General features: G+C 36.1%; 1 protein-coding gene across 7 annotated transcripts in view; it reads left to right on the top strand.

Moving 5' to 3' along the window:
- Positions 1 to 18,350, top strand: part of AFF4 (ALF transcription elongation factor 4) — a 105,481-nt gene that overhangs the window by 40,140 nt on the left and 46,991 nt on the right. For 3 of the 7 annotated variants that reach the window (XM_059059902.2, XM_067031616.1, XM_059059907.2), the window contains 5 exons: positions 7 to 98; positions 568 to 694; positions 3,115 to 3,909; positions 5,800 to 5,844; positions 9,751 to 9,837. In XM_059059902.2, coding sequence (XP_058915885.1) covers positions 572 to 694; positions 3,115 to 3,909; positions 5,800 to 5,844; positions 9,751 to 9,837 — 1,050 coding nt within the window. In that variant the 5' untranslated portion in view covers positions 7 to 98; positions 568 to 571. Of the gene's footprint in view, positions 1 to 6; positions 99 to 548; positions 695 to 3,114; positions 3,910 to 5,799; positions 5,845 to 9,750; positions 9,838 to 18,350 lie in introns of all 7 variants that reach the window. The other 4 variants (XM_059059906.2, XM_067031617.1, XM_059059904.2 and 1 more) reach the window with 3 other exon arrangements.

The raw sequence follows: 18,350 nt of genomic DNA, 5'->3' as shown, positions 1-18,350 counted from the left end.
TTTTAGGGAATCTAGAGCAACAGCAAAGCTGAGGTCAAACTGCCATAAGGATGGACACCAAGGAAGCTGTGTTTGGGACAAAAAGAAATCAAGATAAGGTAGATGCAAAGTAGAGAAAAGCACTGGACCCTGGGGGGAGAGGGTGGTAGGTGGGAGTGGGTTGTGTGCCTCTAATGGCAAAGAATAGCTAGATTTCTGAAGAGGAAACCACAGAAGGCTTATAGGAAATATTAAGAATTATGGGTTTAAGTACTACTTTCCCTTTGAATATAGAAGTTTTAGTTGATTTTTAGCTAGCAGAACACGTAAAAATTCATAAGGTTAAGTATTTCAGTGGGGTGGATCCTAATATTCTGGGCTAGTGTTTCCTGTCTGGATAGTTGTGGAAGACACTGTCGGTTTAGTTGATAAAACCATTGCCAAAACCCAACTTCAGTACTAATGCCTGTTATTACTTGAAAGTTGAAAGGGAATCTCTGATTGAAGCGTTAAACTGACAAAATGAGTACAGAACATTTAATTTTTCCTTTTCTTTTTGTGATGTAAAGGTTGTGTTTCTCTTCATAGCAACATGAACCGTGAAGACCGGAATGTGCTGCGTATGAAAGAACGGGAAAGGCGGAATCAAGAAATTCAGCAGGGGGACGACGCCTTCCCACCTAGCTCTCCTCTCTTTGCTGAGCCATACAAAGTTGTAAGTTGTCCGTTGAATGTTTTTTCCCCTGTAACATAACATTTTTTGCTTTAAAAAATTTTTAACTTGAGTTTTTATATTAGAAAGAGTTATTATGTTACACCTTTTAACAGTTTTTCCTTTTCTCATAATAGAATATACTTTTTTGGTGTAAACTTTTCATTGCAGTATAACATACTATAGAAAAGTACACAAAGTAAGTGTTACAAATGAAAGAATTTTCACCACATAAGCAACCTCATATAATTAGTACCCAAATCAAGAACTACAGCATCACTAGTGCCCTAAAGTCATCCTCACAACCCCTCACCCCCACCCCTGTTGCTACCCTATACTCTTGAAATATGGTCTGGAGTAGCTCAAACATTCATATCTGTATTCCTGGCTCTACAGCTAACCCTGAGCAGGCATTTCACCTTTCTGGACCTTGAATTAAATTAAAAGTTTGTGAATCACCATGCATTGTCTGCTGTTTCCTTGGCTCTGGTATTCTGGTATACCATTCTGGTATAACAGCAAAGACAAATATTTCATAGATTCTTTTGTTTCTCTCTTTTGTTTCTCCCTATTTCTTGCCATTTGCTTACTTAGTTTACGAAGTTTCAGTGATTATTAGTAAGTTTGAATAAATGTGTCTTCAGCATCAATCTGATTCTTTTTCTTTTATCATATACTAAATTCTCTGGTTTTCTATATGTTTAATGCTTAATTAACAATATCAAATTTAGATTAAAGCATGTTATCAGACATGTTCAATAAATTGAACTAATTGCTTTTTTTTTTAATAACTAGCATTGTACTTGATATGGGATTACATAAAACACTGAATCTGATGACTCTATTATAGCTGTAATAGCCACAAATGTCTCTCTAATATTTGATTTGGCTTTGGATTTCATTGGAAGTATTATTATAATTTAGAGGCTTGTACTTTGTATAATAGTTGTAATACTATGTATTGTAGCACTAGTGAGATTGTTGGCTTTATAGTATGAGATTAAGAGTGTGTTAGACTTTTTTCTAATGAAATACGAATGTAACGACATATCCTGGGTTTACCTTTATGACATTTGGTGTTTGTAGAAACCATTTGGGAGCTCTATAAAAAACCATTTATTCAGAACTTATAAGGATTGTCCAATGAAGGGCAGTTATACTGACATCATTTGTGAGTGTAACACAAAACTTTGGGATTAAAGACATTTTGAAAAAGAACAGGAGTTTGGTCCAAAATCTTTGAATCATACTACAATTTATTTTGTAATTATATTGTAATGAATTGGATTTGATTTCTGATCTTGATGTTGTCAATAAATTGCTCTAGATTTACCTCTCGGACTGATTTTCAAGTAATCTAAAGTCATTACTGATTGCTGCCAACCTCAAAATAAATAGAGGTGGTTCAGGCTTTTCTGTTTGTTTCAAAGTCTTGATTTCCCTTTTTTTTTTTTTTTTTCCCCCGATACGTGGGCCTCTCACTATTGTGGCCTCTCCTGTTGCGGAGCAGGCTCCGGACGCACAGGCTCAGCAGCCATGGCTCACGGGCCCAGCCGCTCCGCAGCATGTGGGATCTTCCCAGACCGGGGCACAAACCCGTGTCCCCTGCATCGGCAGGCGGACTGTCAACCACTGCGCCACCAGGGAAGCCCTTGATTTCCCTTTTAATGTAATCAATAAACTTTTTTTCTTTCATGTATATGAATACAAAAGAGTCCTAAAGCTTGTAGACATCTTGGATCTTATTATTCAAGAATAATTCTTGAAACTTAAAGTATGTATTATTGACTTCAAAAGTTGGAGCATTTGATGGTCAGAATTAATAGCCAAGATTTAAAACTTTATTCCTGGATTTTCCATGCTTAATTTGTTGATTTTTATTAACTTGTTGAGTCACAGTAGCAGAAGGAATTCTGAAAAGTCATTTGCGTATAACTTTGTTTAACTAAGTTTTTATTTCTGCCTCTATAACATTGAATTATAAGGAATATGATGTTTTCTTAGACTGCCAAAATGTGCGTAATTGGCTAATCTGTGACTTGGAACTTAATTACACAAAGGCATAATTTTCCTGCTCTTCAAAAGATTTTACTATGGTTCCAATATATTTATTGGTGAAATTTGGATTTTTAAAAAATCTCCTGTAGTCTGTTGTGTATATTTCTCAGTGTCCTCTAGGATATTTGTGTTTTAACACAAGGTTTTTCACTTTCAGTTCATTTTTTTCACCATAAATATATATATATATATATATATATATATATATATTTGGAGTTTGTTTTGAGATTTTAACCTTAAGGTATGATATGAGACTTCCTTTTGAAAAGTCCCGTTCCATTTGAAGTTTGTAAAGTTAGTTTAGAAGCATCTTGTATTTCTAGTTTTGCTAATTTTATAATTTTATTTTATAATTTTTTTTGTAGACTAGCAAAGAAGATAAGCTGTCAAGTCGTATTCAGAGTATGCTTGGAAACTACGATGAAATGAAGGATTTCATAGGAGACAGATCTATACCAAAGCTTGTTGCAATTCCCAAGCCTACAGTACCGCCGACAGCAGATGAAAAATCTAACCCAAATTTCTTTGAACAGAGACATGGGAGCTCTCATCAGAGTAGCAAATGGACTCCAGTAGGACCTGCACCCAGCACTTCTCAGTCTCAGAAACGGTCCTCAGGCTTACAGAGTGGACACAGTAGCCAGCGGGCCAGTGCAGGTGCCAGTAGTGGCGCTAATAGCAGTGGCCAGAGGCATGACCGTGACTCATACAGCAGTGGTGGGAGCAGTAGCCGGAAAAAAGGCCAGCATGGATCAGAACACTCCAAATCACGCTCTTCCAGCCCTGGAAAACCCCAGGCTGTTTCTTCATTAAGTTCCAGTCATTCCAGGTCTCATGGGAATGATCACCATAGCAAGGAACATCAGCGTTCCAAATCACCTCGGGACCCTGATGCAAACTGGGATTCTCCTTCCCGTGTACCTTTTTCAAGTGGGCAGCACTCAAATCAGTCTTTCCCACCGTCATTGATGTCAAAGTCCAGTTCAATGTTACAGAAACCCACTGCCTATGTGCGGCCTATGGATGGACAGGAATCCATGGAACCAAAATTGTCCTCTGAACACTACAGCAGCCAATCTCATGGCAACAGTATGACTGAACTAAAGCCCAGCAGCAAAGCTCATCTCACCAAGCTGAAAATACCTTCCCAACCATTGGATGTAAGTCACACATTTAGAGCTTTTAAACATTGTAACTATATGAAGCAATTCACCCTGAAATTATGTTTGAACTTGAACTGTCTCTTTGTCTTAATAGTAAGGAATGTAAAAGTTTAAGGAAAGACTTGTGATTGACTCCCAAGTGAATCTGTAGAGCTCTTAGCTACCTCTTTTGAGCAGTAGAGAAAATGACAAGTCAGTTATAGAATTAAAACATGGTCTATCAATACCTTAGATTTTCTCATTTTGATTTTATGAAGTAATACATCTTGTGTTCTTTTGTTTTTAAAAAAGTTACTTCTGTTCTCATTGTGATACTTATCAATGAGATGTGGGCATGGTTCGTTGTGGAGAATGTTGGAACTTTTTTGGGTACGTGAAGATGGTAATGTTTTATGGTTTGGATGCCATGATCCTTTTCTCTGGTTACACTTAAAGGTTTGAGGCAGCTGCTCCAGGCATAATGGTGGTTTGTAATTTACAGTATTTGTAACTATGTACCAAAACATGCTATTCAGAATAACCAAAGAAGTGAGCATTTGTTGTGAAATAGCTGAAATTTTATCTTTTAATCTAGTTTTTGCAATAAAAAATATTTTAAGTAATATCAGTAGCTGAAAATCATAGCTTAAAACGTTGGGGGAAGGGATCAGGAATAGGTAAAATGCTGTCTTAAGGACATTTTAAAATCTTTCTTGTGGCCTTGGGAAACTCATTGTTTGTAGCATTTGTCATCTAATTACTCCTCTCAAGAGAACAGTAAAGTGGTAACTTGTTCTTTCTTCAAACAATATAACATGATCCTTAGAATTAGACTTCACTGTAGCTCTACAGTTCCTGTTTGTACTTTAGAATAAAATTAACTTTCGAGATTTAAGAAATACTATGTAAAATGTCCAGCATGTTCCAGATAACTAATCTTTCAGTAATACTGGTTTTATTCCGTTTGTTATTTATGTAAAACGACGATCTCAGTACCATGGTATATTTTGTATATAAACCAGCTTTTAAATTTTTGACAAATTGTTCACCTGAAAAACGTACATTTAAAAAATTATTTCTAATCCAAGTGTAAGAAAGGTAAGATTTCTTTTTCCTTTTTTGGCTGCATTGGGTCTTTGTTGCTGCGAGCCGGGGCTACTCTTCATTGCGATGCACGGGCTTCTCATTGTGGTAGCTTCTCTTGTTTTGGAGCATGGGCTCTGGGCGTGTAGACTCAGTAGTTGTGGCACACAGGCTCTAGAGCGCAGGCTCAATAGTTGTGGCACATGGGCTTAGTTGCTCCGCAGCATGTGAGATCCTCCCGGACCAGGACTTGAACCCATGTCCCCTGCGTTGGCAGGCGGACTCTTAACCACTGCGCCACCAGGGAAGTCCTTAAATTTTTTTTTTTAAGAAATCTTATCTTGGGACTTGCCTGGTCCCACACTTTTCTCATGTGCCACAGCTACTGAGCCCGTCTGCCACAACTACTGAAGACTGCGTGCCTCAAGCCCGTGCTCTGCAACAAGAGGAGCCACGACAATGAGAAGCCTGCGCACCACAATGAAGAGCAGCCCCCACTCTCCACAACTAGAGGAAGCCTGCGCGCAGCAACGAAGACCCAATGCAGCCAAAGCTAAATTAATTAATTAAAAAAATTTTTTTAAATATAAAGTTCTTCCAGTCATGTACAGCTTGGTGATTAAAATTTTTACTGCTTGAAAATTTGTTTTTAAGGAAATTAGTCCAAAGATTCTAATTAGTGTTCTGACTTAGAGTAGTGGGATACTAAATATGCCTTTAATTTTAATCTCATTTCTAATAATGTTAAAGCTGTGCAACAAATGATGAAAATCTAATAAGAAATGACTCCAGATCTAATGTGTGTTTCTTTTCCTCTTTCTTTAGGCATCTGCTTCTGGTGATGTGAGCTGTGTGGATGAAATTCTTAAAGTAAGTTTAAAAAAAAAATAGTTTTAGTCTCTTTAATTATGATGCTTTGCTACCCTCTTACCCTCCTCCCCCTTGTATTTCACAAAGTATCTGAAACTGCAGCAGATTGCTTACATGTATAACCTGGTTATGGCCATCAAAAATGACTCTGTTCTACTTATATTCATACTTAAGTTCTAAATCACTTGGTTTGTGTACTATTTGCCCTCAAAAAGCTGGGGTTTTTTGGTTTGTTTTTTTGTTTTGTAAGTAAAAACAAACTCTAGTCTTAACAGCTTGCTTTGAAAAGAGGAAGAAACCGAATATAAACTGTACCTTCTCAGGTTTATTGGTTAATAAGTTGAAGTACTAAAAATCTCAGTAGTTATCAGTCAAACCATTGTGTTGAAAATAGCTTGTTTTGTAGCTCATCTGTATATACTGGTCAAATCCTACAATGAAAGATCTTCTCTGAATACTACACATTTTGAGTGTTTAATGGAATATGTTTAAACTTGACCCGTGACCGAAGAGTACATTCTTCTGTTGGGAAAAGAAAACGTCGTCCTTTGGAAAAAGAGAAAGTCCAGTGAACTGAGTGACAGTGATTGCTTTTGGCTCAATAGACAAAACCCATCAGTCACATATTGTATTTTTTGTGTACACTCTTGAATTTTTGTGTCTGTACTTGTATTTCACTATGGATACTTTTGAAAGACTACTTACATTGGCTGCTTCCACTTTATTTTCTCCTTCCTTCCTGTAGCCTTTTAAAATCTCTTTTACTTCTACCATTCTGCTGAACTTGTTTCTCCAAGGTCATTATCTTCCATGTCATCAGAGGCTTCATTTGAGTTCTTTCTGCTGTTTTAAAGAATTTTTATTTTTTTCTTCAGAAAACATCATTCTTTCTTCCTTGACTGTTGTTATGCTTCACTGTTTTTATTTTCCACACACCTTTCTTGTCTCACATTCTCTGCCCTTTGGGAACACTTGTGTCTTCTCTTATCTCTTAAATATGGGTGCATTGTCTAGCCTCTCCTCTTTTCTTTCTCCTCTTTGATGTGATTTTCCTCCATCCTTTGGGATTTACCTGTTAGACAGCTATTCAGTCTTTCCTGCGTTGGCCTCCTTTGGGTTTTGGTTTGTGTCTCTCAATTGCTTCTTAGCCGGGTCTCCATTTGGATTTCTCCCTGCTTCTTCAGACTCAACATGTCTAAAGCCGTATTTATCAGAGTTAACTTCTGTTAATAGTATCACCATTCTCCCTTGCTTATAAGCCTAGAATCCTAGTTATTTTCCACTTCTTTCTCTCATGTTCTATTTAATCACAAAAACTTCATGTAGACTTTGAAAATTCCTTGAAAATGTTCATTCCTTCATTTCCATTTCTGCCACTTTGAGCTTCAGTAATTGTAATATACAGTCCTCACTCTGCCTTTCTGTCTCCAGAGTCTCCCTGCTCCTCTGCCTTCTGTATTGCTGCCAGATTATTTGCTCTAATCCTTTGTCTTCATAAAGTGATATCCTTCTTAGAAGTTTTCAGTGGCTCTCTAAGGCCCCTCGAAAGAATAGTGTGCAAATTTAACATTTTAAATGTTAGGCTGTCCACAGGCCAGTTTCACCCTCTCGCACTATTGATTGACCACTTTTGCCAAACTGGTTTCCCTAAGCCATACACTTTCTTGCTCTTTCATCTTTGTGAAGTAAACTTTCATGGAATGTGTTTCTCCTTCCTCTTCAGTTATACATAGATTCTGTTTTTTCTTAGAATCCCACTGAAATCCTTATTACTCCTGTATCAGGCTGTCAGACCACAGTGATAACTCATATTGCATTCATTTTTCAGTTGCCATGTACATAAAAAGTTTAAGGGAGCATATATCTTTACTCCTAAATCCTCAAAAATGCATGGCACTTTAATACCTGGAAGAAATCTTAGATTTTCTTATATTTAATTATATCTTTGATGTTACTGACCATTTATTCTATATTTTATGTATATGCAGGACTTGGCACATGGCCTTGGGTGTAATAGGTGCTCAGTCATTTGATGGTAGGGCGTTAAATAGATTTTCTATTGAGGGTATTTTGGTATTTGAGTGTAAAATGCCAACATTGAAAACCTGGGGCATATGAATTTCTGTTTCTTTTCCCTTCCCCTATGTGCAGTGTGCAAGGAAGTTCAGGTCTACATTCCCTTCATGTTTTCTTTTTTTTTCTTCTTTTTTTTGGGGGGTGCTGTGTTGGGTCTTTGTTGCTGTACACAGGCTTTCTCTAGTTGTGGTGAGCAGGAGCTACTCTTCGTTGTGGTGCGTGGGCTTCTCATGGTGGTGGCTTCTCTTGCTGCGGAGCATAGACTCTAGGTGCTCGGGCTTCAGTAGTTGCAGCATGCAGGCCCTAGGGTGCATGGGCTCTAGAGCGCAGGCTCAGTAGTTGCGGTGCACAAGCTTAGTTGCTCCGCAGCACGTGGAATCTTCCCAGACCAGGGATCAAACCCGTGTCCCCTGCATTGGCAGGCAGATTCTTAACCACTGTGCCACCAGGGAAGTCCCCCTTCGTGTTTTCTTGATATTTGTAGTCATATTGTTTCTGGGAACCCCATCACGAACTTAAAGGAAAAAAAGTTTTTTTAATCTAAAAGTAATATATGTTTATTGTAAAAAATGATGTATTAATTCAAAGCTTACTAATTGAGTACCTACTGTGTGTCAAGCACTAGGGACATAGTGGTGATAACAGTGATAGTGTTGCACTCTTTGAGCTGACATTCTTGAGCAGGATATAGGAAATAATCAATTATATACAATTACTTCAGAAAGTGAAATGCTATTAAAAAATAAAGCCTTGTAAGAGGATAAAGAGCAAGTTTAGTGCAGGTGGCTGTTTCAGGAGATTGAAGTGGTAGAAGCTGCATCAAGTGCCCTTGTTTCTTCCTCCTTCAGTCATTCTGTTGTCCAGAGGTAGCCACTGTTAACTGTCTTCCAGAGACTTTTTCATCCATAGACATTTACGAGGATATACACTATGATTTGTATTTGCCACTTAACAGTAACTATGGATATCATTTTATTTCAGTAGGTAACTTTCTCATTTTTCTGTCTGCTTGGTGTTCCATTGTATGAATGTCTGGTAATCTAATCCTTTGTTGTTGGATATTTAGGTTGTTTTCATTTTTTAGAAGTGTGAACCCCTTGAATATGTATCTTTACATAACTGTGTGGGTATAGCTATAGGGTAAATTCCTAAAAGTTGTATCACCTTTAATTTATTGTATTTTCTCAGACTACTCGATGGCTTACTTTGAACTAAATGCCAGAGATAAAACACTCCCTCCTTATTCTAAGTCTGATACCTCTCTCTCTCCTGCTTCTCTAACATATACATTGTGATTGTATCCAAACCTCTACTTGGACATCCTTGACATATGATTAGACGGAAGGCATTGAATGAAATCAGACCTATGGCCTTTCTTGTCTGTCTTCCTCTTTGTGTGCTTTTGACAGCTCTCTTCTTACTTCTTCCACCTGACCAAAATAACAGTATCTGGCCCATTAAAGGTACACAGTAAATTCTGGCTGCTTTTCTTACTGTTATTCCCTTCCTCCCACTCCCACAGCAACCTCTTCCTCAGTAGCATTTTACTAGCCTTGTATTTGATTACAGGCTGATTTCTATAACTGTTCACAGGTCTTACCATCTTAACTCTAAGCTCCTTGAAGCTAGAGAGTGTAAACTATTTATCTTCCTATTACCTACCCCATAGTGCCTTGCACAGACTGTGCTTAATTAATATTGATTGATTAAATATGTATACTTTTGGAGGAGCATTCACGAAACCAGCATTTATAATACAGATCTGGTTTTTAGCTGTGTAATTTTTATCCTTGACCTGCTTGAAAACAAACTGTAATAATTACATTTCAGGAGATGACGCATTCATGGCCTCCCCCTCTAACGGCTATTCATACACCATGCAAAACCGAGCCTTCCAAATTTCCTTTTCCAACTAAGGTAAGTAAATGAAGTGTGTCTTTATACTGTAAGAAAACTCTAAATGGCTTGACTAAAATCATGTGAATTCAGAATTATCTTGCCATTCCCAGTCTAGTGGGAGATAGATAATAAATAAGTGAATAAATAGGTAAGTTTGGATAGTGATATTACTATGAAGAAAATAAAACTAGAACATAGAATCGAGATTAACTTGGATTGAGAGATACTTGGAAAATCTTTGAAGGCAACATGGGAAAGAGACTTAGAAGTCATCAATGTTTGTTGCAAACTATTATGATATTCTAGGCCACAGATGATAAGAGCTTCCCAAACTGTTTGTATGAGGAACTCCTTTCCAGAGGACACAACAACCATACCTAATGTCATACGGTAAAGGTTCCTCAGACAGCAGTTCCAAGCTCATCTAAAATCAGCAGATTTGTGTTTTTTACATTAATTTATACTTATACAAATAATGCAAAAATATAATCTCCTTGTGAAAGTTTGGGCAGGACCCCTAATAATAGTCTTCCCCATATTCTGTCTCCTACATCTCACCAGAGCTATTTCATACATATGTTTACAAGTCTTTTCATATGCATTTAAATACACATGTAATGTAATTGTTACATACATGCATTTTCTCATTTGTTTAATTTCTGTACAGATACAGTCTACTGTATTTTTCATCAGTCAGCAATAGGTCTTAGAGACTTTTTCATGTTTTTTTTTCATGTTATTTTTTATATATATATATATTTATATATAGAAAGAGAGAGAGAGAGAGGGAGATTTTATATAGATAATATATTACATATAGAGGTATTTCAGTTCTTTTAACTGCATCCATTTTATAAGTATATCTTACGTTAGCCATTTCCCGTTGGTATTTAACTTGTTGCCAAGTTAAATTGTAAACATTGCTATAGTGGATAACTTTGTTCATGCCTTCTTGTGTGCATATGAGTTTCTTTTGTGTAAAGAGCAAGAAGTATAATTGTTGGATATTGAGAGTATGTAGTTAATATATTCTCTCAAATCCCCTCATAGTGATTGTACTAGTCAGTACTCCCACTTGTATTCTCCATTATTCCTTACATGCACACCACTATTTGTTATTTTAAGTACCAGTCTTTTGAGTGAGAAATGGCATTCCATTTCCTAGATTGCTAGTGAGGTTCATCATCTTTAGTCCATTTAACTTTTATGTGGATGAATTGGACTATTTCCTCTCCCTTTTGCGCTACATCTTTCACTGAATAAGTTTCAGCAGAATTTCTTTTTTTGTTTTGTGTTGTTTGAATTCTGGATTCAAATAATTTGTTCCACATACTGCAAATGTTTCTCCCAGTTAGAGCCCTTTTAAGTTTTATGGTCTAGAAGATTTTAATTTTGATGAATAAATTTATCTTTTTCTTCTATAAAGCTTTTGCTTTTTAATGTCTTGTTAAAGAAAGCTTTTCCTTCTCCAGGATCATAAACATATCTTATTTTTCCTTTAATGTGATTGCATTTTTGTTTTCTTTGTTTATATTTAGCCCAGGTTATTTTTGTGAGTGATGTGGGGTATATCACTCACATATGCCTATATGTGTGCCATACCACTCTTTTACTTTTTTAAGTCAACTTTGTTTACACATAAAAAATGCACATATATTTAATGTACAGCCTCAGTTTTGATAAACATATGTACCTGTGTAACCACCATGTTAATCAAGAATTAGAACATTTCTGTCACCCCACAAAGTTCCCTCAAGTTCCTTTCCAGTCCCCCTCACCCCCACCACTGGCCCCACACAATGGCTGACCTATTTGATGTTACTATAGGTAAGTTTTGCTTTTTCTAGAATTTCATATAAATGTACTCCATACAGTGTATACTTTTTTGGCATATATATTTGCGTTCTTTTGCTCAGTATATACTTTTGGAATTCTTCCATGTTCTTGAATGTATCAGTAATTTTTTTGTTTTTATTCATAGTTCATTTTTATTTTTGTTGTATGAAAATACCAAAATTTATTTATCCATTCACCTGTTGATGAACATTTGGGTTGTTTCTAGATTTGGGCTATTAAGAATTAAGTATTTATAAACATTCAGTAACAGTCATTTGTGTGTTTATATTTTCTTTTCTTATGGGTAAATAGTCACATGGAAAAAAGTAGAATTGCTGGGTCATGTGTTAAGTGTGTGTTAAATTGATTGTATCACACTCCTACCTTATCCCACTCCCATTTCCCAGCAGTGTATGATAGTTTCATTTGTTCTACATCCTTGCCTACATTTTCTATTGTCATTCTGTTTAGTTTTAGCCATTTTAGTGGGCATGTAGAGGTATCTCATATTGATTTTAATTTGTATTTCCCTTATGACTAATGATGTTGAACCTCTTTATGAGCTTATTGGCCATTCTTCTCTTTGAAATATCAGTTCAAATTTTGGCCTTTGCTGTGTGTGTGGTGGTCATGGTGATGCCAGAGTTGGGTGGGTGATGATTGTAGTTTTGTTCTGTTTTTTTCTAATAATGTCTTTGCTTTGATATCAGGATAGTGCTGGTTTCTTAAAAGGAGCAAAGAAATGTTCCCTTCATCTCTATTTTCTGAAATAGTTTGTGAAATATTAGTATTAATTCTTCCCTGTATGTTTAATATAATTCATCAGTGAAGCTATCTGTACCCCTAGTATTCTATATTGGAAGGTTTTAAATTACAAATTAAATTTCTTTATTAAATGTAGAGCTATTCAGATTTTCTATTTCTTCTTATGTCAGTTTTGGTAATTTTGTTCGTTTCAGTCAAATTTATTGGCACAGTTATTTATAATCAATACTTACTCTTTAATGTCTGTAAGATCTATAGTGAAGTCCTTTTTTCCCTGCTATTGGTGATTTGTAGTTTCTCTTTCTTTTTGTTTTCCTTGATTTGTCTAGCTAGACATTTATCAGTTTTGTTGGTCATTTCCAAGAACCATCTTTTAGTTTTTTTTCAGTTTTCTGTTTCTTTGATTTTTGCTTTTACTGTGATTATCTTCTTCTTTCTACTTATTTTGAAGATTCTTTTTTTAAAAATTTTTATTTATTTATTTATTTTTGGCTGCATTAGATCTTTGTTGCTGCATGTGGGCTTTCTCTAGTTGTAGTGAGTGAGGGCTACTCTTCATTGCAGTGCGTGGGCTTCTCATTGCAGTGGCTTCTCTTGTTGCAGAGTTCAGGCTCTACGTGCATGGGCTCCAGTAGTTGTGGCACACAGGCTCAGTAGTTGTGGCTCACAGGCTCTAGAACGCAGACTCAGTAGTTGTGGCACACGGGCTTAGTTGCTCCGCAGCATGTGGGATCTTCCTGGATCAGGGATCAAACCCATGTCCCCTGCATTGGCAGGCAGATTCTTAACCACTGTGCCACCAGGGAAGTCCCTTTCTACTTATTTTGGGTTTCATTTGCTTTTCTCCTGATTTCTTAAGTTGGAAGCTTAGATCATAGATTGTAAACATTTCTTGTTTTAAGTATATAAAACTATCAATTTCTCTCTAAGCCCTGTTTTAAATGTACCTCACAAATGGTGATATATTGTGTTTTTATTATCATTCAGTGCAGAATATTTCCTAATTCCCTATGTGACTTCTTTGTTTTATTTAGAAGTATGTTTTATTTTCAAGTATTTGAGGATTTTCCAGATATTATTCTGTTACTGATTTCTAATTTATTTATATTCTTGTCAGAAAATATATGCCATAGAATTTCAGTCCTTTTAAATTTATTCAAATGTTTTAAGGTCTAGTAAATGATCTCTCTTGGTGACTAACATGTGCACCAGACACAGTATGTTCTATATGTGTCAGTTAGATATGGTTGGTTGAGAGTGGTTAAGTCATCTATATTTTTATTGACTTTCTATCAACTTTTCCTCTCAGTTACTGAAAGGAGAGTGTTGACATCTGCATCTGTATTTGTGGTTTTGTATGTTTCCTTTCAGTTTTGTCCATTTTGGGCTCATGTATTTTGGAGCTTTGTCCTTAGGTACATATACATTTAGGATTTCTTTGTCTTTCTGATGAATTGATCTCCTTTTTTCATTATAAGATTTCCCTCTATGTATCTGGTATAATGCTTGTTCTGAAGTTTATTTTGTTTGATCATATGATAATTCTATTTTTAGTTTTCTGAGTAACCTCCACACTGTTTTTATAGTGGCTGTACCAACTTACAGTCTCACCAACAGTGTAGGAGGGTTCCCTTTTCTCCCCACCCTCTCCAGCATTTGTTATTTGTAGACTTTTAAAAAATGAATGAATGAATGAATTAATTAATTAATTGATTGATTGGCTGTGTTGTGTCTTTGTTGCTGTGTGCCGGCTTTCTCTGGTTGCAGCGAGCAGGGGCTACTCTTTGTTGTGGTGTGCAGGCTTCTCGTTGTGGTGACTTCTCTTTGTTGCAGGCTCTAGGCACGCGGGCTGCAGTAGTTGTGGCATGCGGGCTCAGTAGATGTGGCTCACAGGCTCTAGAGCACAGGCTCAGTAGTTGTGGCACACGGGCTTAGTTGCTCCACGGCATGTGGGTTCTTCCCAAGACCAGGGCTCAACCCCGTGTCACCTGCATTGGCAGGCGGATCCTTAACCACTGTGCCACCAGGGAAGTCCCTATTTGTAGACTTTTTAATGATGGCCATTCTGACCAGGGTGTGGTGGTACCTCATTGTAGTTTTGATTTGCATTTCTCTAATCATTAGCAATGTTGAGCATCTTTTCATGTGCCTGTTGGCCATCTGTATGTGTTCTTTGGAGAAGTGCCTATTTAGGTCTTCTGTCCATATTTTGATTGGGTTGTTTATTTTTTTGTTGTTGAGTTATATGAGTTGTTTGTATATTTTGGAAATTAAGCCCCTGTTGGTCGCATTGTTTGTAATATTTTCTCCCATTCTGTAGGTTGTCTTTTCATTTTGTTTATGGTTCCTTTTGCTGTGCTATTTCGTTTGACAATCAGCTCCTTTGTCTGATATTCATATAAAAGCCACTCCAGCTTTTTAAGAATTTATGGTTAACATGGTTTAACATTTTCTGTTCTTTTATTTTTAATCTTTTTGTGCCTTTATATTTAAAGTGAATTTCTTATAGGTGGCATATAATTGGGTCTTGATTTTTTATTTACTCTGCCCATGTAGTGTGTAATCTTGGCACATTCAAAAGATTTCCCTTTAATGTAATCATTAGTGTTGTAGGCTTTAAATGTTCCATTTGCTACTTGTTTTCTATTTGTCCCATCAGCTTTTTCTTTCTTTGTTCCCTTTCTTGAGATGCTTTTGGGTTAAATAATTATTTTTTAATATTCTGTCTCATGTTATTTAATAGCTATACCTCTTTGTTAATTGTAAGTTAAAGCTTGAGTTTATCAGAAGACTTTGGATATAAGTTCGTAATTCTGGCTAATAGCTACTTCTCCTTTTTTTCGGTAACTATTTCATTGAGATGTAATATACATACCATACAGTTCATCCATTTAAAATATACACTTCACTGGGTTTTAGTATATTTATAGAGTTTTGTAACCATCACCGCAATTATTTTAGAACATTTTCGTCACCCCAGAAAGAAACCTTGTACCCTTTAGCAGTCACGCTCCTGTTTCCTCCAGCCCCACTCCCCACCCCGCAGCCTCTAGGCAACCACTAATCTTACATTATATCTCTGTAGATTTGCCTATTCTGGACATTTCATATAAATAGAGTCATGCAACATGTGGTCTTTCGTGACTGGATCTTGTTTTTTGTTTTTTGGCTGCATTGGGTCTTCGTTCCTGCACACAGGCTTTCTCTGGTTGTGGTGAGCGGGGGCTGCTCTTTGTTGTGATGTGCAGGCTTCTCATTGTGGTGGCTTCTTTTGTTGCGGAGCATGGGCTCTACACACATGGGCTCTGGTAGTTGTGGCATGCAGGCCCAGTAGTTGTGGCTCGCGGGCTCTAGAGCTCAGGCTCAGTAGTTGTGGTATATGGGCTTAGTTGCTCAGCAGCATGTGGGATCTTCCCAGACCAGGGATCGAACCTGTGTCCCCTGCATTGGCAGGCAGATTCCAGGGATTGAACCCATGTCCCCCCTGCATTAACCACTGCACCACCAGGGAAGCCTGCTGTCATTTATTAAGTTGAGGAAGTTCCCTTCTATTTTTATTTACCTGAGAGTTCTTATCAGGAATGAATTTTGGATTTTTTGAATGTGTTCTTTGAATTTATTGATATAGTCAGAGGATTTTCCTTTTTTTTGTCTGTAAAATGGTGACTACATTGGTTAACTTTAAATTTTTAAATCAACATTACATTTCCTGGTAAAAACTCCACTTAGTCATTATGTATTATCTGCTTTATGTAGTATTGAATTTGATTTTCAAAAAAAATTTTTTTCAGAAGTTTTACACCTATGTTCCTGAGGGATACTGGTCTGTAATTTTCTTTTCTTGTTGTCTATGTCTGGCTTTGGGATCAGAGTAATGCTGACCTCATGGGATAAGTTGGCACGTAATTCCCTCTTCTCCATTTTCTGGAATAGTTTGTGTAGAATTGGTATTATTTCTTCCTAGATGTTTGCTAGAATTAACCAGTGAAGCCCTGTGAGTATTGAGTTTGCTTTGTAGGACACTTTTGTAAAAATTGAATTTACAATCATGTTATCTATTTCTCCTTGTGTCTGCTTTGGCAATTGTGTCTTTCAAGGGATTTGTCCATTTTATCCACTCATTGTCAAATGTTGTCAAACTTATTGATGTAAAGTTTTCGATAATTTTCTTTTATTATACTTTTAAAAATCTGTTGTGATGCCACTTCTCTTATTCCTGTTATTGGTAATGTGTTTCTCCTCTCTCTTTTTCATCTGTCTAGAGGTTTGTAAGTTTTATTGATCTTACTTTTTAAAAAACTGCTTTTTTTCCCTCTCTCCATTGTTTTACAATTTTGTTGCATTGATTTCTACACTGATCTTTATTATTTTTTTGTTCTGCTTTGTTTTGCTTTATTTTGCACTTCTTTTAAAAAAATTCTTAAACTGGAATCTAAGGTTGTTGATTTGAGATCTTTCTCACTTTCTAATATAGGATTTTAATGCTATAAACTACCTTCTAAGTAATGTTTTGTTTACATCCCAGAGATTTTGATGTGTTATGTTTTTATTTTTATTCAGTTCAACATAACTTTTTTGTTGTGTTTGTTGTGTTTGTTTTGTTTTGTTTCGGCCACATCATGCATGGCATGCACGATCTTTGTTCCCTGACCAGGGATCCAACTTGTTTCCCTGCAGTGGAAGCACAGAGTCCTAACCACTGGACCACCAGGGAATTCCCTCAACATAAACTTCTGATTTCTTTGATTTCTTCTTTGTTCTATGGGTTATTCTGAAGTGTCATTTAGTTTCCAAATATTTGGAGATTTTTTTCATATATCTTCTGTTATTGATTTGTGGTTTAATTCCGCTGTGGTCAGAGAACATACTTTGTGTGACTTGAATCCTTTTACATTTGTTAAGACTATTTTATGGCCCAGAATATTGTCTCTTCTGGTAAATATTTTGTGTACCCTTGAAAAGAGTGTATCGTTGTCAAGTGGAGTGTCCTTTAAATGTCAATTAGATCAAGTTAGTTATGATATTATTCAAGTTTTCTGTGTTTTTATTCTTTTTAATTCTTGTTCTGCCAATTATTAATTTATAGTTAATCTCTAACTATTACTTTGAATTTGTCTCTTTGTCCTTACTTATTCATTCCTACTTTTTCAAGTTCTGCTTTTAGATGCTTAAACATTTGGGATTGTTAGCTCTAGATGAATTGGCCCCTTATCATTATGAAATGACCTCCCTCCGTTTAATCCTGATATTATTCTTTGCTGTAAAATTTACTTTGCCTGATATTAATATAACCACTTAGCTTTCTTTTGATTAATGTTAAGTTGTATACCTTTTTCCATCCTTTACTTTTAACCTGTGTTCTTACATTTAAAATGCATTTCTTATAGGTAACATAATTTTGTCTAGAGCTTTTTTGTATTCAGTCTGACACTCCTCTTTTTGGGGGGTATTTAATCCATTTATATTTAATGTGCTTATTGATATGGGTGGGTTTATCTCTGCCATCTTGCTTTTTGATATCTACCTGCCCCATCTGGTCCTTTTTGCCTCCTTTTTGGATTGAGTATTTTTTATTATTATGTATCATTTTTGGCTTATTAGCTGTAATTCTTTTGTTATTGAATGTTTACTTTAGGGTTTGTAGAACATCTTTAACTTACTGAAATCTATCACAAATACTAAGCTATTCTTTTCTATCATATAAAAATTTCTCAACATTATCCTTGCGTTTTTCTCTGCATCTGTTGTTGCATACATTTACTTTCATGTAAGTTATAAACCCCACAAAATTGTTAATCATTTTAAAAGTCTATTATTTTTTGAAGAGATTTAAATAATAGGAAAAAAAGGCTTTTGTATTTCCCCATATAGTTACCATTTCATTTGCTCTTTCTTCCTTTGTGTTAATCCAGATTTCCTCTCTGGTATCA

Source organism: Kogia breviceps, chromosome 4 (assembly GCF_026419965.1).
Source record: "Kogia breviceps isolate mKogBre1 chromosome 4, mKogBre1 haplotype 1, whole genome shotgun sequence".
In the NCBI taxonomy this organism is placed as follows: domain Eukaryota; kingdom Metazoa; phylum Chordata; class Mammalia; order Artiodactyla; family Physeteridae; genus Kogia; species Kogia breviceps.
Note: the sequence above shows the minus strand (reverse complement) of the source record. Positions and strands in the feature narration are given on the sequence as shown.